Source organism: Vidua macroura, chromosome 2 (genome assembly GCF_024509145.1).
Source record: "Vidua macroura isolate BioBank_ID:100142 chromosome 2, ASM2450914v1, whole genome shotgun sequence".
Taxonomy (NCBI): Eukaryota; Metazoa; Chordata; class Aves; order Passeriformes; family Viduidae; genus Vidua; species Vidua macroura.
In genome coordinates this window covers 89156111-89179244 of record NC_071572.1, presented here as the reverse complement: position 1 = coordinate 89179244, position 23134 = coordinate 89156111, and the positions used below count along the sequence as shown (strand labels likewise).

At 35.6% G+C, this 23134-nt stretch overlaps 1 protein-coding gene across 7 annotated transcripts in view; it reads left to right on the top strand.

Annotated features, from left to right (window-relative positions):
• RDX (radixin) overlaps positions 1 to 23134 on the top strand; it is a 45503-nt gene that overhangs the window by 3852 nt on the left and 18517 nt on the right. For 2 of the 7 annotated variants that reach the window (XM_053969504.1, XM_053969528.1), the window contains exons 2-10: positions 2475 to 2638; positions 3719 to 3841; positions 4504 to 4575; positions 13245 to 13328; positions 18213 to 18308; positions 18963 to 19037; positions 20459 to 20733; positions 21943 to 22026; positions 22473 to 22619. In XM_053969504.1, the coding sequence (XP_053825479.1) occupies positions 4564 to 4575; positions 13245 to 13328; positions 18213 to 18308; positions 18963 to 19037; positions 20459 to 20733; positions 21943 to 22026; positions 22473 to 22619 (773 nt within the window). In that variant the 5' untranslated portion in view covers positions 2475 to 2638; positions 3719 to 3841; positions 4504 to 4563. Of the gene's footprint in view, positions 1 to 2474; positions 2639 to 3718; positions 3842 to 4503; positions 4576 to 13244; positions 13329 to 18212; positions 18309 to 18962; positions 19038 to 20458; positions 20734 to 21942; positions 22027 to 22472; positions 22620 to 23134 lie in introns of those variants that run through there. The other 5 variants (XM_053969535.1, XM_053969543.1, XM_053969520.1 and 2 more) reach the window with 4 other exon arrangements.

The window sequence follows — 23134 nt, the reverse complement described above, 5'->3', positions numbered from 1 at the left end:
GCTTCTGAGAGAAGGCCCTAAGCTATCAGATAGGGATCCTTCTTTTGAGTGTTACTTCTTTACCAGCCAAGCATCCTGCTTGAGCTTTCTGCTTGCTATCCCATCCTCACCTGACCTCAGACCCATGGCTGTGTGTGTGAATGTTTCTTTTGAAAACAGCTGCTGCATAAACTATTTGACAGAATATTGGCATCAGGCATTTTATGCACCATCATTTTCTGAAGAAAGCTTTCATTGTCATCTTTCAACAATTGCTTTATTTGTTGCTTTCTGTGGCATAACTAGAAACTTGGATGATACTGATTTAAAAATCCCAACTGCCTTGTAGTGAAACTATTTGAAATCACAGCTTTTCATTTCAAGAGAGTTCTTGATGTTCTGGATGACTTTTTTATCTGTTTGTGATGTGAAGCCTGCTGATACTTTTGTTGTTTTGGTCCAGAGTCCAGATTACTGCATATGCTTCTGAAGGTCCTGAGTGTTGTAACAGTAGGAAGTCGGCAAAGTCACAACCCAGTTAATTCTGACTTGGAAGAGGGACCTTTAAGATTTTAAATGCTGAAGTGATGAGCCTTTATGCCTTGTAGGTCAGAAGCTGGTTTCAGAATGCAGGAATCAAAAGGAATATCATTCCAAATCCCAGCTGACTGGGGTCTTTTTTGCTGTTGGTTTTTTTTTCCGCTATTTGCAATGCCACTTCCCATGAGTGTTAAGATTAAAGTAAGTGTAAGTAATTAGTTCCTTCAAAGTTAAAAATTTTGCATCTACTAAATAAAAATTTATCTGAACTGGCATTAGTAGCAAAAGTGAACTGCCACTCCAGTAATAACAGTTGAGATACATGATATTTTGCCTGGCTCCGACTTCTGGTTTATTTTGGCCCAATGTTTCCCTCATGTTTGTTTTATTTTTAATGTTAGCTAGTGCCAATAATTGGGAAAGGTAAGGTGATTTTTGGTTTTTATTCAGTGCTTATTTGATGTCAATGTTTGCAGTTTTAAGATCTGTGAACTTCTTGATTTGTATATACATATAATAGTTACAATGCATTTGTGTGAATGTACTGTTTCAAAATTGCACAACGTTTTGAATATGAAAGCATATTCAGGCTGACTCAGGCTGTTTTTTATATTATATATAATAAGATTGACACAGGCTGGTTTTTTGTATTATATATAAAATGAAAACTATGGAAATAAATTCAGCATAGTTGGCTATAAATTTATATTTGGCTAATTTTTTTTTAAGAAATTATAGATTTTATTTTTGCATTCATTAAAGATACTGCAAGCAAATACTTCAGCAGAAAAATACATGGGATGCTGTTTGTTTTGCATAGATTTTTTTTTTCTGTTGCTCATATACTGTGATAATTTCTCAGGCCCATGAGATCTGTGAGACTGTGACACTTCATTTTTATTGAGTTTTACTTAAGAGGATTCTTGCTTTTTGCTGATAACTTTGTTCTCTTGCATGTGAAAACATGTCTCCCAATTGTGGTTTGATGACATAGGACTAACCTATGTAAAACTCTGTAATCACGTTTCTGATTTTAAAAGTTACCTTAAGGTTTTAAAGTAAGTTTTCAAATAAATAATCTATAGTTTGTTGGTAGTATTATAGCAAAATGTTTGAATAAATACCAAAGTAAAAATCTGGGACATGTTTATGAATGAATTTGTGGTGATAAAATGTATGAGGGTATGACAGTCATTATAGAAATTGCTAGATGCATTGTCTCTTAGAAAGACCTCAGAAAGGAATAATTTGATAACACAGATCTTGGTCCTGTGCCATGTGCTGTCATTGCTCTCCTGGAGACTGGACTCCCTTATCAGTCATCTTACCATACCCCTTCTTTTCAGTGCTGTGTAACTAAAGGCACAGGAAGGTAGCTGTGCTACTTTCTGTTCCTTTTGGTACTGTTGAGTTGGCACGCTTACAAAATGGTGGATGAGAATCTAATTTAGCTTTTGCATCCTTAATTAACTGAGTGTAACTCTGGGGCTTCAATCTGCCTTCTGTTTTTCAAGCATTGAGCCTCTGCTGTCAGAGGTGAGCACAGGGATTACTACAGCTTTGAATCCTGCTAACTGTTAGCAGATATTAGAGCCAAGCTTGTTTTGGTTTCTGCTATTCTCTTGAATTTTTCCAAGGCGTACATTAGGGAAAGAAGGGAGAAGAGGAGGCAGGCTCTTCTCTGAAAGGGAAACATGCTGTTGAATTTTTATCAAAAGCCACAGTTTATCAAAAGCCAATTTTTTTTTCCTCCTCCCCAGGAAGCCTTTGTGGTTAAAAGGCAGGGAGAGGAATAGAGGAAAAGTGTATTCATAAAGTTCAAGAATATATTTAACAGTATCTTAGAAATGTAGTCTTACTGCTGATGTCCAGATGTTAGAAAGATAAATGACTTGTCAGTAGATTTGGCTTGTTAAGGTTTGGAGCTTGACACTCTTCAACCATCTCTGATCCAGGGAAAAGCTAGCAAAGTTTGGAAGAAGGATGTTTCATTGATAGTGGGCACCGGGAATGCAGAATTCATGAGCTACAAGGACATTTGGCATAACTTCCAAGATAAGGGAGAAACAAACAAAGCCAACTCAGCAACTGTGCTGTATCAGCTCCAAGTGGAGAAAAGGTAATTCTGGCAGGGGGTGACTGTCACCACAACTCAGGGCCCACTGACTCCTTAAGCCCATGACTCCAGAGGGGAATGGCTGAGCACGTGGTGTGATTGGCAGGAGAGGTGAGAGAATCGTTGAACCAGTAGAAGGTAGAATGTTGATCAAGAAGAGAGCTGTGTGACCTGTAGCCAATAAAACGTGATTTCTTTGCTTGCTAAAATGTATGAAAGGTGTAAAGTTTGGGTGATTGGGGTGCCAGCCTTTGGTGGGTTCCTGCCCAGCTCCCTGCTCTGAGCAGATCAGAATAAAGAAATGGAAATGCCTTGGCTCAGTCCATAAATTGGGACTGCACATCAGGCAGTGAGCGTGCATTTGGGACATGACTGATACTGTCCAGTTCTCTTGAGTATCTTCTGTAATTAAAAAAAATCTACTGGAATGTAATTGTCTTTTTGCTAGGCAAACAGAGTATTGTTATACCTTTAGAGTTGGGCTGCATTAGTTATATTGTAGTGAATGTCACTTCAAGATAGTGTTTTTTCAGGCTGATTTTTTTCATTAAACACAGTTTTGTTCCATATCTGAATTATGCCATTAGATCTCTGTTTCTGTAATCTTTAGTCTTAACATTTGTTTTCTTTACCAGCCAACAACATTTAGGCTTCTTAAATTCTGCTTTCATCCTTTATCTGTTCTTTTTAGTCTGTTTTCAAACATATCTCTACAGATTAGAAGAAGAAATAAAAAATAAAGTGCACCTTAAATTGCTGTGCAAATGTTTCTAATATTTACTGTATTTTTATTGCCAAGAAGCAAGGAAAATTTTCTTCTGTAATTTTTTTAGTAAAAATACTTTATTTTTTCATCTTTCTTTATGAATGAAAGATCAGTTATAAAGCTTTTTTTTGATAAATGGATTGCTCTCAAGTATTCTGTTTTTCTCTCTCTTTCTTTTAAGCATTTCTGAAGATTTTATTTTATTAATCTGTTGCAGCTATGGAGCTACAATACTGAAATCTCAGATTATTCTGACTAGCATGTCACAGTCATTTTTTTTAGAATAAATGTAATTCCAGTTAATATTATTTTTGAAGGCAGTGCAGTCTTTGATGCTACTTGCAAACCAGCAACAGTCTGATTTGTGGAAATCATTTCTATAAATGTGTCCAGGAAGATGACTAGCTGCTTGCTCTGAGATAGAAGGAGTTGAAAAGGAGGTAGGATGATATCTTAACAATAACTTTGCAAGCATATTTTTTCAAGGCATATTTTTTTTTAATAGAAATAGAATAGAAAACAATAGTGAGTACGTTCATCACCACGTAGGCATAACTTATAGCCTTCTGCTTAAAAAGAAAAAAAAAATCTGTTATTTTAAGCACAGCAGAATTTCTTCCTTTTTTTAATGTTAGTGTACTTGCATTTCTTTTCATTTGGGAAAAATTACTGCATTCCTTTGCTGAGAGAAGCAAATTATTTTATAGCCAGGAAATAAAAGTTTTGATGCTTTAAAATTATTAGAGCGGGTTTTTTGTCTTCATGATGTTTCTTTTAAATAATGTTAGAGGTTTTTAATAGTAGATGATGTATGATAACAGAATCTTTAAAAGAATTTGTAGCACTTTGGGAACTGTTGTCTCTTTATTGTAACATTACTGCATTATTCTACAGAAACTAGGAAGGATATTACTGCTTAGAGACCTGTAGATTCTGGCTCTGGCTAAATTAGTTGTTCTTTCTATATGTCACTTACTGAGAAATGTATTTTGTACATGTAGAGCAATTGCGTACTTGTATAGGAATTTGTACTATTTACCATGATTAAGTTTTGATTAATTTAAAAACAACCCTTTTAATATTTTTTTTTTTTTTTTGGCAGAAGGGGGCAAAGATTTTTTGGAAGATTTAAGCGGACAGGAGACTGCAGAAAACAAGAAAAATGCCGAAACCAGTAAGTAGCAGATTTGTATTAATCTAAAATCTAGGAAGGTTTTTTACATTTGAGAGAGATAATCTTATAACTGTTCTAGTTGTTTTGACTGTGTCCTTTCTAGATTTTGTAAGATTTGATCTTGTACAATTGAAGTTGAGACAGTTTAGTACCAATATGTGGGGAAAAAAGATCAAGAAAGCTTGGTACTGCAAATTGCATGGAGGACAGTTGGAAATGGGAGCAGTACTTGGAGCCCATTTGGCTGGCAGAAAGAATGACTTTTCAGGAATTGTTGACTTTTGAGATGAGCTGACTTAGAGTAGTTATTTGAGGCATAATTTGAGCCTGACTCAGTATCTGTGAGAATCGGTGGAAGGGTTTGCTGCAGGATTTGGCAGGGGAATACAGAACATGTGTAAAATGTCTGCACTAAGTTAATAGTTCTACCATGGTAGAGGGTATCACATAGAAAGTAAGTTTGAATGGAGGAAATAAGCAGTATTTGTGCTCTCATGTTCCACTCATTCCAGCTAAGATACGGGTTCATTCATTTTCTACCCGGGGGGGCAAAAAAGATCTCCATCTTCTGTTTTGATAATAATTCTAGAAGTCTTTGAGGAGATAATTATTCAGTAGGTTGATTCTTTTTCTGTTAATGTTATATTGCTAGCTTAGGATTTCATCTGCCGTGTGTTAAATGACTTTTGCCTGTCTTTTCCAGTTGTGTCCAGTGAGAAAAGCATTCAGAAAGGGAACTGAATTGTCAGGTTATTTCTACTCAACTTGGTTGGTTTACTTAATAGCCTTCTGGCTTCTTTGTTTACTGATGTTTCATTTTGGTAGCAGATTAGGAGCAGGGCAGGTCCGTTGCTAAGAAAAAATGTGTCTATGTCCATGTGTACACACATACATCCTGATATGTAGATACATAAAAGGTTTTTGCTATTAATAAGAAATTACCCCTATAAATAATCAGTGTTGTGTGCCAATATTTGGAACTGGTACAGCTTGATGAATAATGCAAGCATGGACGAAGGGCTTTGACGTTCTGTTCTGAGCTTTGCAGTTGGTCTGATGACCACCTGGCCATACCTCGTTTCTGTAATTTCTTCTTTTCCTGCCAGTGGATTAGGGGCAGTATCTTGGCACTTTCTCCAGCTAGAAGTCACTGTATGCTGCTCATTGGTGAGAGAAAGCTGCACTATCAAGGGCAGGAAAATGAATTAGAAGCATACTGTTTTCTGACCTGTTTGAGTGCTGGCTATGAGAATTGAGTACTGCCTCTGGTGGTTCTTCTCAACTGGAAAACTGTGTTTTAAGAAGGAGGCAGAAAGTCATTATGATCTCATGTAGTTTCTGAGGTTTTTGGCTCCATGCAGCTGGGAGACCTATGGAGCCACAGAGGTGGTGACTATAAAAAAAAAAAACAACTGAGTGAGATAACTTCTTTTTAAATTCTGGGATTGGAACCATGAAATTTAGGTAGGCAGGGTTCTCTCTATTTTAAGGACCAGAGAAAATTGAAGGAAATAAGAATTTTAGGGTTGTTCACAAGGAAAGCAATATCCTTAGAATTGAGATTGCAGAGGTGTTGAAAGAGTGCACAATCCACCTTAATAATGGATATTAGCTACCAGATCTTGGCAAAGAAGCTGGCCTTCTGCCAAAGATAATTTTTTTCTAAGGGACTTTTTATGAAGAGTTCATGTGTCTCTTGATGATGTAGGTGCATATGAAATCCTAGAAGGAAGCCAAGTGAAAGGAGCCATTATAAATGAAATAAAATTTATTACATTTCTCAATGTCTTCCTGTAAACTGCAAGTTGCTGCAATTATAGTTGGTAATCAGTGAATGAAGAAGTAGCACACTTGCCAAAGGTTAAGTAGTATTACCTATAAAAATCAAACCTCAGATTTTGTTCTGGTTGCTTCTTAAATGATATATGGCTTTGGAGCTCTCTTCCTCTCCCCCTTCTTTTTTTTGTTTCCCCCTTCTTTCTTCTGTGGAGACTGTAAGAGCGTAGCCGCAGTTATGTTTAATGAATCCGACATTGCTCTTTGAAGAGTCTTGCTGTTCTGTTCAGATTTGATGGTACTGGACAGTAGGCGGTCTCTTGCTATGGGTATTTACTGAAGCTCTTGGGAGCTGTCTTTATGGACAATCCACAATAACCAAATGTACTTCTAGTCCAGAAACTATTTATGCTTTAACTCCTTGTTGCTTATTTTTGACAGCTGTTGCAATAAGACAGTCAGTGTTCTGTAGCTTTATTGCTGGAAATCATTTAACCTGAAAACTAATGAAATAATCATGGGTAAGAGCTAAGAAAACCCAGTTAAGCATAAGTGGTGAGATTTTTGACAGTATTATTTTATCTCTCTTCTGTATTACTGTGACCTATTTAGGTTTTCTTTTTTCAGACTCTGCTCTGATGATCCAATTGATAGTTTTCAAAAGTCTGGTAGTCTTGTAAATATGTAAACCTGTGCAGTACAACTATAAATTCTTCATGGGTTTCTGGGATTAATTTTTTTTTTTTTTTTTTTTTTTTTTGTTGTTGTTGAGAAAATAACAAATAAATAAGCCATAGATCAATCTAAATGAAATCAGTACCCACTGAACCACAGAAAAGGCAATTAAATAGATTTTAGTTTCACTTTTTTTGGTTTCACATTGAAAAGTAATGTAGTATTCCAGACAAAATCAAGTAAATGAAGACCAGTAGAAAGTCTTGGCTTATTTTATAGCAAACATCTTTCATTTTTTCCTGGAAGTCTCAGTCTGAAATAAGTTTCATGCCACTGTGAATGATTCTTATGCAAGGTAGTAAAAGGTCATGTGTTTCGGATTTTCTTTCTTAGAAGCTAGTAGGTTAAATAGTTTGGGTGAAAAGGCTGTTTTGAAAGGGTAAAAGCAACTTTAGTATATTGTCATGGGATACTAAGGTAATATGTGACTGAAAAGTGTGTATAATTGAAGCATTTTCATTTTTGATTGCTTCAGTAGAAGGTCTGTTCCTTCACTTTGCCTGGGTATATGACAAAGTGGCTTTCCAGTTTTTCAAGCTGTTACTCAGCATCTACTCTAATTTTACAACCAAATAGTTTGGTTGTAAAATTTTAAGAGAGACTTACTATACTCAGTTCTACCTAGCAGTGTGGAATTTTAGTTTCATGTAGCATGTTGGGATCCATCTGAATATACCTGATGACTTTAATTACATCTTTGCTGCTGTAATCAAAATTTGAGCTGTTTCAAGTGCTGTTCTCAGGATGCTTAGTTCTCAGCTTGCTGAAGAACAGAATATTTGTGGACTCATTTTCAGAGCTTTCTTCTTAAAAGAATAGATACAAAATGTTTCTCAGCTGCATGGCATTCTCACAGATCTGCACCAAAAATAGAAACATAGAAGCTAAAATTAGACATCATGGGTTACATAACTGTTAATCATTTATACACTAAGAAGATTAGATTTAATTGACTGAAATATTGTATTTATAGGGTGTAGAAGGAGTTAAATTATCATCTGGTTTTGGTGGTAATTTGCAGCACTTTTGTATAAGACTGCAAGGCATGAAACAGTCAAAGTTACTAATACTAAAAGATTTGGTTTTTTTAGGTTTATTCAACATTTTATGATACTGTGTATTCAGAAGGAGTAAATAAATTCTGGAATAATATTGTGGTTTAAAGTTGTAATATTTGCAAAATCATACTAATTTCTGTAAGGTGGTTGAACTGAAATAGTGTATAATTTTTTTTACTACAGTGCTGCTGTTACACAAGGAAAATGTTTGAGTCTCTGTAATGCAGTATTTGAATTGTGGTTTGAATTTATGATTTATTTCTGTAGTATAAATAGACAACTGATGTCAGCTTGAAGGATTGCTTTCTTGATTCATTTATTAGTAAAATATCTTCGGCATTATTCTGTAGCCTTCTGTTCCTAATGCTGTTTAATTCTTACCTTTTTACCTTATCTTCTTCATAAAGTTTTTTCTTTCTTCCCTTCCATTATCTACTTTGACATTGGTATGGAGAGAGTGCAGTCTGTAAAGCAGTGGGACTAATACACTGCTACTCTTAACACAATTTAATATGCAACCTTGAGATTGTAAATGGCTGGACCAGTGTGAGGAAGCTCTTTGAACAAACTTTTTTTGCCATATGCAATTTTCTTATGAATCATACTGGGTTTTGTGGCTTTTACAAATTGCTAATTTGTATTGCATTTATTAAACCAAAGCAAAACTTTTGGAAACCATTTCCATGTTATTTTAAATGTCTTTTTTTCTCAGTATTGGTACCTACTCAGTTTTGGAGTTCATGATGAAAGCTGAAGTGCCACAACTAATATTTGCAAAGGATGGCTGAAGTACAGTAATAGAAAGTTCTAGATTATTAAGCTTACAGCCAGGTTTTGTGCATGTTTCATGGACTGTATCTGTTTGAGGAGAGGTTCAAAGGTTAATGTGGTGACAGTGTAATATTCCCATAAATCGTGAAGGGTTGAAGTTAGGTACTACAAGAAAATGTAGATAATTTTTTTAAGTCCTTAAAGGTGAAAGAATGCATTAAAAATATAATTGCCTTATGAAGTACATGCTTTTATTAAGTGCACGTCGATGTTTATTGTTCCATACATTTTCAATGACTGTATTCTTTATTTGCTTTGATATATTATTTAATAAATAAATTGCTGAAGAATATTTTTCTATAAATAATATTTTGTAAGCTGTGGAAAATATCCTCATAACCCATTAGCAACATTTGTTATCAAAACATCAGTTGCTCCCTTGGCAAAGAATAATCAATGCATAATTCTTTAGTATGTGTTCTTCCCTTTCCTTTGGCCATGTTTAATCATTCTGAAGCAAGCCTGGTAAAATACAGATAAACTCGGCCTGCTGCTGATGCCAAGGAACTGGACAAGCTCAAGAAATGGGACAATGTGAACCTTCTAAGGTTCAACAATGCAAGTATAAGGTGCTGCACCTGGGTTGGGTATCCCCCAGTGCCAACACAGGCTGGGGATGAACAGATGGAGAGCAGCCCTGCTGAGAAGGACTTGGGGGTGCTGGTGTATGAGAGGCTGGACATGAGCTGTCAATGAGCTCTCACTTCCACAGAAAGCCAAACGTGTCCTGGGCTGCATCCACTGGTGGGCAGCAGGACCAGGGAGGGGATTCTGCCCCTCTGCTCTGCTCAGCCCCCACCTGCAGGGCTGCATCAGCTCTGGGGTCCCAGCACAGGGAAGACACGGTGTTGTTGAAACAGGTCTAGAGGAGGATCACAAAAATGATTCACACAATGGAGCATCCCTCCTTATGAGGAAAGGCTGAGAGTTGGGGTTGTTCTGCCTGGGGAAGAGAAAGGTGCAGGGAGACTTTTAGTACTTAAAGAGAGCTTATAAGAAAGGTAGGTTCAAACATTTTATCAGGGTCTGTTGTAATAGGACAAGGCTAATGGTTTCAAACTAAAAGGATATAGATTAGAACTACATATAAGTAAGGAAATTTTTATGATGTAGGAGGTGAAATTCTAACAATTGCTAAGAGAGATGGTAGATGCCCATCTTTGGAAATGTTCAGGGTCAGGTTGGATGGGTCTCTGGGCAACCTGATGTAGGGGAATGTTCCTGTGCTCGTTGTGGGGGGGCTGAACTAGATGACCTTTAAAGGTCCCTTCCAAGCCAAACTATTCTGTGATTCTATTTAATATGCAAACTTGAGATAGTAATTGGGTGATCTATGTGAAGAAGGGAGCTGTCAGATTCTGTTACAAAGATGTGGGATCCTGGTGAGAGCAAGTTTGAAAAGCAGGCACTGAATGGATCTTGTGGTATGTGTAGTGGTAGCCTTCCAATACTTGCTACAGGAAGCCTTTATGTGTTTCTCTTGTCACCATTGCAAGAGCTTCTTCCTGTTTCTGTATTTGTGTGGTAAAATTGGTTGAGATTAGTGCCTGTCCTCCTAATTTGTGGTTCAGATAATTTCCCCACGTAAAAAGCATTGCTTCATAGTAGCCGGATACCCAGCAGAGGTTACATGAGTGACAGACCATTTATGAAGTTCCTGGACCTTCTTTCTCTGCCTGTGTTTTCTCAATTCCCTGCCATATTTATGATGTGGAAACTTTCCCAATGACTCCTGTTAATGTAGTTTGCTAGCTTTATTTTACAGACAATACAGCTGATACCAGAGGTTTGATTTTTGTTGAGAGGGTGCTCTGTTATTAAGGTTTGAATTAGATAAGTAGACCTTTAGGGCTCTTCAGATTTTGACAAAAGTAACTTCCTTATGTTCCATGCCCAGAAATAATTGAAGGTGTGAAACAATGTGACAAGTTTGTAGAAGCCTGGTATTTGTATTCCAAAAATCAAAGTCAGTCCACATTCCTTCAGAAAGAAAATAAACTGTGGTGTTTACTTTGTCTCTTCTTAAATAATTAATATTACAAAAGGTAATGTTTTAACATTTCTATAATTTAATTTGCAACTTTCTTATTAGAACTGAATGTGTAAATATTGATTAGCAGCTGAATGATCTGTTAATTAGATGTACAAAGATAAACAGAAATGCTGCAGGCTTAAGCAGTTACTGTAATGTGTATAAATGGCCAGGTACTCTTAATGTCTGTTTGTACCTACTACAAGTGGAGAAGCTCTGTATTCTTAGAGCACTGAAATTTTTTTGGGGCAGTAACATCCAGAAGTAGCCAGAATTTAGAGCTGTATTGAGTTTGTCTCTGTATTACAGCTATTATTTTACTGTTTGAGTATTCTAGTTCTTGTGAAGGATAGACTCTCATGTAGTATTTCTTGCATTTGTAGATGACATTTGTTGTAACAATATTTATATAAGAAGTTTCTGCTGCTGCAATTAGTTTTGAAGTTGCTGTGCTTTGTAGATCTGTGACGCTTCTTGTTTTGGCAATGGTGCTGTTATATAACAGAACACTTTGGCATTTAATAAAATTATTTTTTGGCCTTATTCTTTATAACTTGCTTACTTATGACTGCCCTAAAGAAGGCTTCATTTTTTAAATAGAAAAATTGTTTTTAAAAGTTATTTTTTTGTAATTAAGGGGCAATCCCTCATGCTTAAACTAGTGCCAGTGAGTTAGAACTGCCATTTAAAATTAGTTATTTTGTTAAATGAATTATGTTCTATGAAGGTTTTTTTTCCTTCTCTTGAAATGGGCAGACTGAGAGAATCTACAGAAAACATATTTTTCCCTCTTCCTGACACACACCATGTATTTAAAAATTTTTTTTTTGCAATAAAACTAAACTATCTTTTACTCCAAAGTCTTGAACTCTTGTTCTTTATCAGTGTTTGCACACTCAGTAAAGTTGGCTAAGCTCCTTCTATCATTCTTGTTTGCAAGTCTATAACCTAGAGGTCCTCAGGCTCCTGCTATTCTTGTCTTGTATATCCCCCTCGTTTACCTTAATGCTGAAGGGAGCAGTGATCAAGCTTCATCTGTTGCATGAAGACAAACTGCTCTGCAGTTTTCTTTTCCTCACCTTAGATCTCCCTTCCATGTTTTGTCTTTCCTTCTTTTCCAGACAATCACTTCTCAAAGTATTCCACCTGGTGGCAAAATTAGAGAAATAGTTAATGGAAATGGTTTGCACATGCATAGATCAAGTAGAGTAAGAGCCTGTAATACAAGTCCTAATTTATTTCTGTGCCTTTTTTTACAGAAGAGAGAAATTAGAATAGATCTTTGTGAGTTTGTTTTTTCTGCATTTATAGGAAGGTATATTTGACCCTTAATACTTTATATTCCTATGCACTAAAGAGGAATAAAATGTGATTGATACTCTGGCAGTATCAGGAGTGGAAGACCATTCTAACACTGAGAAGACAGCGCTGTGCATTTAATACTTTGTTCTGCTTCATGGAAATTCTCACTTCTATATATACCAGCTGAAGAGAAATTGGAAAAGACTGTAAGCCAAGTAAGGCTTCCAATTATCTCCTGCAGTATTTGACTTCTTGTTTTATAACAAATAAACCCAGTCATTGTCAGGAATCAACTGGAAAATGGTCCTTCCTTTCAACAGAAGGAGGTTCATTGAATGGTGGCGATTTTTTAGTCTTGTAGTAAGGGAGTTGAAGGAGGTTAGCACTAAGGAGAGCTAACTTCTATAGTTTTTCTTTCTATTGATGAAAACCTGCTTCTAGGCTGTCCTGAGATGTACAAGCTCTACTCCTAAACACTTTGACTGTCAAACTGCTTGATTTTAGAAATGGCAAGTAGGAGGCTGCTTGTCTTTTTATATTGCTAGGCATAAATACCTTAAAATGACATATATGTGCCCAAGAACTTTTGCATGCATTTTGGAAGCCCTCTGAAAGATAGTGCCCAGTAGCTGAATATCCCAATGTTCTTCAGGTGTTCAGTAGTGATGTCAGCTTTCCCATGAAATTAATTTTGAGCTTTGTTTTCTAATTTACCCTTCCAACCTACTGGTAAGTACTATGCTGATTATGCTTTTAGACTAAATAAAGATGAGAATTTTTTCAGATTCAAATTTTCTGTTTTTCTTACTGCTACATTCTGTGTGTACATAAAACCATTAAAATTGTTGACCGTATTGTTTCTTAGAGGCTAATCACAGGATATAGAAGCATTACACTGTTACAGTATGATTTAAATATTTCCTTATGTTCTGTAGATCAATGTCAGAGTAACCACAATGGATGCAGAGTTGGAATTTGCCATCCAGCCCAATACAACAGGCAAGCAGCTCTTTGATCAGGTAACTTACATGTCTCTATGTATATATGAGTACAAGCGCATATAAGTATTGTGGTTATTAAGGCATAGTCTGAAAAAGTGATAGTGTTCTCATGTACTGATGGTTTTTCCTTATGTTATCTAAGCTATGCTCTGAGTTAGTCTGAATTTCCTCATTACTTCTCATGGAACATATTGAATTCAAAGACAACTCTCTAAATATGTTACCAGTGAGGCTTCAGAGATACTGTGTATGGAACTGCTTTGAAATTAATTGTGGGTTTTATGTCTAATAATATTATAGTTGCTACTGCAATATAGTTGTTAGAATTGCAAGTTCTAGAAATATGTATGTAACAGTAAGTTCATTAATGAAAGCTAACACAATTGCTTTCCAACAATAGATGCTGTAAGATGGTTTTTCACTTCCCAAATGTTAGAACTAAATACTGTTGTCCTATGAACCAGTTTGGAATTCATGTTAAAAAAAAAAGAAAAGGAAAAAAGAATAGTTGAAAATTATGATCTTAATGTGCTTATGGATTGCAGACTTATCAGAGCTGCACACTGTCACTTGATGGTGTGTGTAGTACATCAGTCAAATGGACCAAGTGAACGATTTCTTAAACAGGGGTGTTCTTGCACTCATGTGATATTAGTCATCAGAATCTTGAAACAAGCTTTTGACCTGTGTTGTGGGGTGTTAGGGGAAACCTTAAGAATAGTCACAACCTGTCAATGTGTTTGTTGTTTTCTAGCAAGATACCAATAAATATGTTTTATTATCTAGATCCAAGATCTATGTCTTTATTTAGGAAATGTGGAAATATCTGAAATTAATCTTCAAAAATAATTTAAGTAGTTCAACAGTTATGTCTAGTAGTTGTTTCTGTCCATTTCACTATAGATGCTTGGAGTATGTAATGATGAGTACTAAGAGAAAGTAACACATCAAAAAGGTTCTTTAAACTTTTAGTTGACCTTTTAGAGTCAATTAAATGTCTTATTATATAAATTGAAAATAAGAGAATGTTTATTGTTTTAATACTGAACTTTTAGATGAATGAAATCACCTTTGCAGTTTTTGTTTGAAATGACTGACTCTTAACACTTACTGCCTGCCCTTTTCTCTAATATCAGTAGCAGTATATGGGTATACCTATGAAGTAAGTCTTCAGCCCCTACATAGGAATAAATTTCATGACTCTTAAAAAGACTTCTTGAAAAAAGAGGCTGTCTTGCTTTTTGTCTAACCAGCATCATCATCATCAAATAGAAGTATGGTATACTGTGGCATAGAAGGCTCAAGCTGTTACTTGTCTTTTGCCAGCCTTTGCTATCTTATGCCGTGCACTGTTGGGTGGGGTGGCATTCTGCTGTGTAATGTCTTGTGCCCAGGTAATCAGGCTCATCCAAATTGGAGCATTTGCAAACAGGGATCAAAGATACAGTTCTGAATTTGTTGTCATGGTCTCTTCTTTGTTCCTCAGTTCTCTATGTGGTGTTTGACATCTCACCAACTCTTATGTCTGGAGTTTTAAATTGGAAAAAAATTAGGTCAAGAAAAATCAACCAGAATAGTTGTGTGTGAGAGCTACTTTTTAGGGTTTTTAGCCTGATCTTAAATTCATGTGTGAGTTCCACTGTGTAACATCAAGAGCTGAACTATATTGTGAAACCAGCATGAAATTTTCAGATAAAAAGTTATCCCATTTCTCTATAGAAAGAGAATTGAATAGCACTGCTACTGAAAGGATTGGCCTTCAGAGTTTATGCGGAAGTGGTGAACATGACAAGCAGGTTGGTTATTGTTTGCAGAAAATAACTTCTCCATGGATTCAGCTGTTATCTATTGCTGCCCTACGTTTTTGGTGAACAACCTTTCAACCTTTTACCAGCCAGTGTTCTTTTAAGCTTTTAATTGGCATTTTCTGGAGTTGTTGATTTGTTTGCCATTCCATATGTGTGTTCTCACCATCTTCATCTGCTATTAGGCAAGAATGCAGCATTTGAAATCTGTGACTTTCTCTTTTCTCTTCTATTGTCAAACTCAGTAAACTTCTTATTTATTGCACAAGCTTTTTTTTTTTTTTTTTTTTTTTTAATTACTTGCATTTCAGAAGGTGTACTAACATACTTACCACTGGTCCCTCTCACTATCCTGCCAGTGGTCAGAATAGGCAAGAGGGGATCTGTCCTCCTGTAGTCAACCAGTTAAGCATCTGTAGCTTTCCTGAGAGAGGAAGAGCCCTGTGAGGGATATTTCCACACACTGGTGGTAATCATGGGGGAGTTGTTTTGTTTTGTTAGCACTGTGCATTAGTAGCTTTTGGTTCACTGTAGCTGCCATTCAGAAGGAATGTGAGGGTTGTCTCCTTTATTTCATGTTGTAATTTTCCTTTGTCCTTTTCCCATTGTCCTTTCCAGTTGTCTCCAAAGGCTTCTTTACAATCTTGTGGAAGGTGACCATATGAAATCCTTGTTAGGTTGTCTTATGCGTATGTTGTGATTTGCCCAAACATACATTGTTCAAGTTGCTTTTCTTCTCCAAGAAGTTTTTATTGCCTATTAATAGTCAAGTTATAGGATGTGATGGTGGATAAATCTGTTTTACAGATGGGATGAACACTTGCCTGAAGCTACTTAATAGAAGTTTTTGTGCTTCTAAGTTTTTCATTCTCCACTTACTTTTCATTAACATGCTACTGCAGTGCATAAGTGCATGCATTATCTTGGTACAAAGTTGGTACAAAGTAGGCAATGCTTTTTCCTTATTTGTGTATTCTGCTGGCTTTAGTGTTGATTTTGAAAACTTGTCTAGTTCTGCATTGCTGTACCCGGGTTGTCTGTATTTAAATCATGTGCAGCTCAGTGGCCATAGTTAGTGGGTTGAGAGCAAAATGTTTTGACGTGAGCATAAGCACTTGTCTCCTTATGCCTTACGGGCAGAGCTGTTGAGCATCTGCAGTTCTTTGCAGCTCAGAGAGCTGATAAGGTACAAGGGCTCAGCTGGGACAGCTGCTAAGTAAAGAGCATTCTCAGTCATCTGATAAAGCCATAAGTAGTTTGATCAGCATTGTGTAGGAGATCTGTGCCAAAAGAAACAACAAGCCTGAAATTCCTGAGTTGGGGCACCAAATTCAGTGCTGCTTGAGACCATCCTATTAACATACACCTGTTCTAAGCATTTTTTATGGTCCAAAGTAAATGATGTGGGAATTCTAGAGGAAATAATTGTGCTCACTCAAGGCATCAATCCGGTTGAATCCACAAACATTGTCCATTTTGTGCTTTGGAGTTTGAAGGTGAAATGATAAAGGAGGAAAAAAGGTGCACACTTGAATGGTTGTTAAGTGATTATTCAAATATGCAAGGCAGCAGAAGTAAGTTTGCATAGTTGTCTTATGACATTTTCTAATTTTCAAAATCTTAATTTTGCAACCCGATAGTACTACTTTAAAATGGAGGAGGATCTATGTGTAAAATTCTATTTACTACACATGCATCTGAATGCTTCCATAAAACAGCCTTCAGTAAAGCAGCTGGGCACCATGGTCCAACCTGAGGACATATGTAAGTACTACCATACTTTGGAGCCAGAGTTTACAGTCATTTAATAATCTTTGCTGGACCTTTCTGATTAATTGTTTATTAAATCCGCATATGCTTTTGCTGTGCAAAAGACTTGTAAAACACTTCCACAGTTTCATTATACTCTGTAGTAAAAGTGATTCTTTTTGTTTTCTTTGAGCCTGCAATGTCATGATTTCTTTTGATTCTCTTGATTCTTACATTATAAGAAATAATGAACAATCATTCCCTATTTTCCTTCTACATGCCATGCAAATTTTATAGACCTGTATCATAGCCTTCCTTATTTCTCTGTCAATAGCTGTAGTTCGTCTTAGCTATGCAGAAAATGTTCCAAGTCACTGACCATTCTTTTCAACATTTCTGAAACATTTCCAGTGCTGCAGCATCCTTTTTTATAAGTTTATGTGACCAGTCCTTATGTAGAATTAGAGATTTGTGAATACCATACATGTGTATAGTAATGTAACAGCTTTCTTGTCTTTTTGCTTTAAACTAGAATTTTGTTCACATAATTTAAATTGTTGTCTTTTACGTACAGTGTTTTGCTTTTATTAAATATGCTCTTTTATTGAGGTTCATCTTTTTTCACTATTATTCACAGATCTTCATGGAAGGTTTTTTGCAACAGATTTTTATCACATCACTTTCATCCTTTTTTGAAGTCCTGGAGGACTTCCCTAGTGGTTACACTACAGTTCTATTATGAAAACAGCTTGTGTTTTTCGTCCGTCTTTTTAAGGAGTGTATCCGTAAAACAACCTTTCCTCTAGTCAAGGACAATTTTGCTTCTTTAGTAGCTTTTGGTGATAAAATCGGTCTGAAATCTTACAGGGTCATGTATGTTAAATTAGGTAGACCATCCTTACCCCTTTTATCAGTAACTCTTAGAAGATGACAGAACTATTTGAAGGAGGCAGTTCATCCTCGTTACATCATACTTATCCACAAATATTACTCTTTATTATTGTTTTACCAGTTGTCTACTGTTGAAGTGTACTCACTTCTCCATAGGGCTTCAGGTCACTTCCCAGATGTGCTTTATAACCTCAGGGTCCTGTTACTACCTTCATTTCCTCAGGTGTTGATCTACACAGTGAGCTGCATGCTCCAGTTGATAGCTTGGAGCGTTTCAGTTTATTTAGAACTCTGGGGTTCTCTGAATGTGATGTTTAGCTACTATTTTCTTTTGTTCTTGTAAGACTTGATTACATTTCAGTTTGAAATTGTTCACGTAGCTTTATTAAGCTACACAATGCCAGTTAAAAAAATGTATTGTAGTGATTACTGATGATTATGGCTCATTTGTCTTTAGGTGGTGAAAACTGTTGGTCTTCGTGAAGTCTGGTTTTTTGGGCTGCAGTATGTGGACAGCAAAGGCTACTCAACTTGGCTGAAGCTAAATAAAAAGGTAACAATTCCCTCATATTTACCCAAGTGTACAGTTTGAATATATTTTATAAGCTTTTCTGATTTAGTATCTTAAGTGAGGTATAGCTGGCTTCAAATTTAATTGAAAAATTACTTTTCATGTGCTTTAAATGACAAAATAGTGTTAAGTTAGATTAGTTATAAAGAATATGCAAAGCTGCATCAATATTTAATTTGAGGAGATAGTTTCCAGTAGTGTGGAATGCATGCCATGCATACATTAGGAAAACTTGAATTCATATGATTGTCCCATTTTCATGTAGCAAAACATAATAGAATTATTGTTTTACAGTTTGGGCGTGTGTACGGGAAGTATTTGAGCTTCAGGAATTTGTATGCATACAGCTATGAATCATTAAATAAGGCAAAATAATCAACTTCTAAACTTTAGGTATCTGATAGGTACATTGTAGGATAATAGTTTTTCTTTTCCAAATAGCATTGAGTACCTTGTATCTCCCAGTTACTGGGAACTAGGTAATTTTACTTTAAATTTTATTTGTGAATTTGAATGGTCACTTATGATTTTAATATTGGCTGTCAGATTATTTGTTAATGTCACTGTTTAGAATGGAGATACTTGTTTTTTAGTTCAACCTAATCAAGAATGCTTTTTTTTTTTCTTCAATATTAGGAGGCAGATTGGGAGGGTTTTAGGAGCAAGTCCCACTGTCTGCACTTATGTAATCTTTGCTTCTCCTCCTCTATGGTAAATCCAGTGAGTTAAGCCTACTAACCACCAAATCTGTCTCCTAGAATTTCATGTGTGTCTTGCAGTGCTACAGATACTTCGTTAACTGTAATGGCTTGTCTCAAGTGGTTGGAGACTATGGGATTTATTACATCTGTTGTGAAAAATACAGAAGACATTCCTCTATGAAAACCTTTAGCAAGTTAAGTTTCTGATACAGTTCAGAAGCAGCTGAGGGTGTGCACTTTTTAAACTTTGACTGAGGCAGTTATTTATTTTTTCTTTAAAAACACTTGTAACATTTGATTCTGGAATGCATCAAATTAACTGTCTCCCACTTTTAAATTACTATTTACATATTTTCAGTAAATACAGATAAAATCTGATAAAGAATAAATGTGCAACTAAGATTTTATTATGGTGAGCACAACTATTTTTTCTCTGGTGACATGAAATGCTGTGTCTCTAAATAGTGCACAACAATAATAAAAAGTGAGCAGAACTTTTAAAACTGACATCTCAAACATAGAATATATATGTACTTAGGCTATCTTTGGTGTTTAAAAGGTTATGTTTATTATAGTCACAATTTTTGAGACGTCCTAGAAGTCGAGCAAACATACATAATTTCATGTGTAACAAGGAGGTTTTAGTGGGACTGGTAGTGCACATAAAACTAAATGTGTAATAAAGTACTTGAACTGGGATATATGAGAATTATTTTACTATGAATGTACATTTTAACAATTACTATTTTATGTTAAAATTAGTTTAGTTTTGATTGCTTTTGCTTTGGCCATAATTGGTGCTGCAAGCTGAGCACAAATGAAATCAAATTCTGCATAAAAATGAGTAATAGTTGAAATCTGAAGTAGAGGAAGTTTTCAGACCATATCTGATTTCTTTGCAGAAATCAGAGTTTTAAAGCTTCTCCATTCCAGAAAAACAACATGATTAAAGGAATTAAGGTTTTTGCACAGGAACAAAGCACATATATTTATTTCAGTAGTTGATAGACTTTTAAAAGAATCCAGCTTCATACTCACCTTGAAGAAATGTGCTGTAGTTCTTGATAAAGAACCATCGTTAAACCCTAATCTATTACTTCCTGCAAATCATTGTTGAGTATAGTTTTGATCTTTTTAATGTCTTGCAGCTTCTTAGTGTTCAGGTCTTTATTGTGATAAATAAAAATTCACACAAGCCTACCAAAAAAAAAATCTCTTAATCGGCCTTTAAGTCGTATTTCAGAATTGTCTGGTTTATTCAAATGAACAAATTTGTTTATGCCATGTGAAGCTTTCAGTGAGTTCCATAGTGGGCTTGTCTGGAAGCTCTGGGTTTCAATGTAGAGGAGCTAAAGAGTTAAGTACTCTTAAATCACATTAAATTTACCATTTAGTGCTCTTTTTATTTTTCTCTTTATTCCTCTCCCTCAGGTAACACAGCAAGATGTACGGAAAGAAAATCCTTTGCAGTTTAAGTTCAGGGCCAAGTTTTTTCCAGAGGATGTATCTGAAGAATTAATTCAGGAAATAACTCAGAGACTTTTCTTCCTGCAAGTCAAAGAGTCGATCTTAAATGATGAAATATATTGCCCACCAGAAACTGCAGTTCTTCTGGCTTCTTATGCTGTCCAGTCCAAATATGGAGATTACAGTAAGGAGATCCATAAACTGGGCTACCTGGCCAATGACAGGCTTCTCCCCCAGCGGTGAGTGAGATGGATTTTGCACCAAATGCTGCACATAAACTTAACTATAGCATATATTTTATAAATAAAATATTAAGCAATAATATGCATTTAATGGTGGCTTTCTTAGAGTTCCTCTTTTTGCCAGTAAAATTTAGAGATCCTAATTTAGACTTCTGTGAAGAAGCATCACAGCCACATGTTTCTTGAGATGTATTTCCTGTCCTGTCCATAAACATCTGCACAGATTTAATTTTACCCATTTCCAAAATACTCCAAAATAATTTAATGTTAGCAGAGGCCTAATTCTGCTAAATTAAAATCAAAATACTCCAATACAGAAGTAACTAAAATTAATTTGATACACTCTCCTTTTCTTCAGTTGTCATTTAAGTGTGCAAAAACATGAAAATAATTTCCTGAAAGTAGGTGTACCGCAAATAAAATATATTGTGGTGCAGAGTACAACACAAATTCATATACTTAAGGTGTTCCTTTTCAGTAGACAAATGCTCATATGATCTTTTAATTGTCCTTTAAAACAGCTTCTCCAGAAACACCTGAAATGCTGGGTATGTGGTATGAAAGCATAATAAATTTATCATATGCATTTGATTTCTTACTGCAATACTACACTGTTCTAGTAGGCCAAAATGTAATTCCATCATTGCAGCCTCTTATAGATTAAACATTAAATAGCTCTCTGGAAGAGTAAAAGGAAAAATAATAAAAACCAAAACCACAAAAAATCTCTCAACAAGATTGTCTGCTAACTTGTTGTAATGTCTCACCTTTTCTTTCAAATGACAGCAGAATGAAAGCTTGAGTGTATCTTTGCACACCTAGAGATTAATTTGCAGCATTGTTACGAGAGGATTCTATAGGTGTGCATTTTCAGCTGTTGTAAACATTACATTTTATGACTTAGCTGAGGTGTGCAATGGTGTGACTTTTATATTACAAAGAATATAGAATACCAAGAAAAAAGAGGTGACTTTTACTCTATTTTTGTGTGAAAGTCACACTAAAATTTTAGTGTGGGAATTTGGAAATACAAATTAGAATGGAATTTGTTGAAATACAATGCTTCTGTTTCTGTGTTGAAAATATGAGCAGTATATAGGAAGTCATCTTTTAAGTTTACTCAGTTAAAGCATATGTTGTGCTGTGCAACAAAAGAGGTTAAGTTTGTTGTCAGTGTCATTTAAGAGCAAAAGTTTCTATTCACAGTGTGTTAGAACAGCACAAACTGACAAAAGAACAGTGGGAAGAAAGAATACAGAACTGGCATGAAGAGCACAGGGGAATGTTAAGGTAATTATGTAAAAAATGTTCATGATACCTTTCATTAATATTGGGATGTATTTTGGGAGGTATTTGTTTGGAAAGTGGCTTTCGTTTATTCTGACCAAGGTAGGTAGTTATGAAAGGCTTCCATGAGAGTCGAGTTTCCAGCTAGGTTGTTGGTTTACCTAAGTGATATCTGGTAAGGCTGTCAACTGCCTTTGTCCACAGTTGCCTGCCTCGAAAAATATATTTATATTTGCTTAGCTTATGGGGCAGAAAGACAAAGTGCAATGATTGGACTCTGCGTGGATATTAGAGTGTAGAGCTCTTAAAAATATCTCAGTCAAACTATTTTAGAGAGAGATTTAATTCATAACTGATTTTACCCTAGCTGTTTATTCTGCAGTTCCCTTATTCTTACAATGTACTTATGATTTGTTGTCTAAACTCTACCAATTTTTCTTCTTCATCAGGGAAGATTCTATGATGGAATACCTTAAGATAGCTCAAGACTTGGAAATGTATGGAGTCAACTATTTTGAAATAAAGAATAAAAAAGGAACTGAATTGTGGCTAGGAGTTGATGCTTTGGGTCTGAATATTTATGAGCATGATGATAAGTAAGTGGGAAATACTCATTTTGCAGTTCTGTCCTAGGAGTTGCTATCTGAGATTGTACAACCCCCACTTTACTGTGTGTTCAGTAAGATCTGGCAAAACAGGTTTTCCTCCTAATCTATGTAAGATATAAAAAAAGAGAGAGAGAAATTAACTGCCAGAATGCTTGAATTTTAAAGATTAGGGATGCAAAAGAAGGGAAAGGGAGACCAGTTCTATGGTAGTTTAAATTTACATTGCTTTATATGGATTACTACAGCTAGGCTATCTTTATATGGTTCCTTCCTGTACCTTTCAGTCAAAACATTCCTTTGGGTCAGGATGAAAAGGACATTTTAAAGCTGAGCAATTTATTTAATGTGAAACATTTGTAAGAGCCATGACAAGGATTATAGACATTGGAGCATGGTAAACATAGATATTTAAAAGTGAAACCTTTTAGACACAGAAGAAAATAGATCATTCGTGTGTCCTGATAAAAAGATCAAATCATCTCTTCTAATTGAAGAGGGAAGAG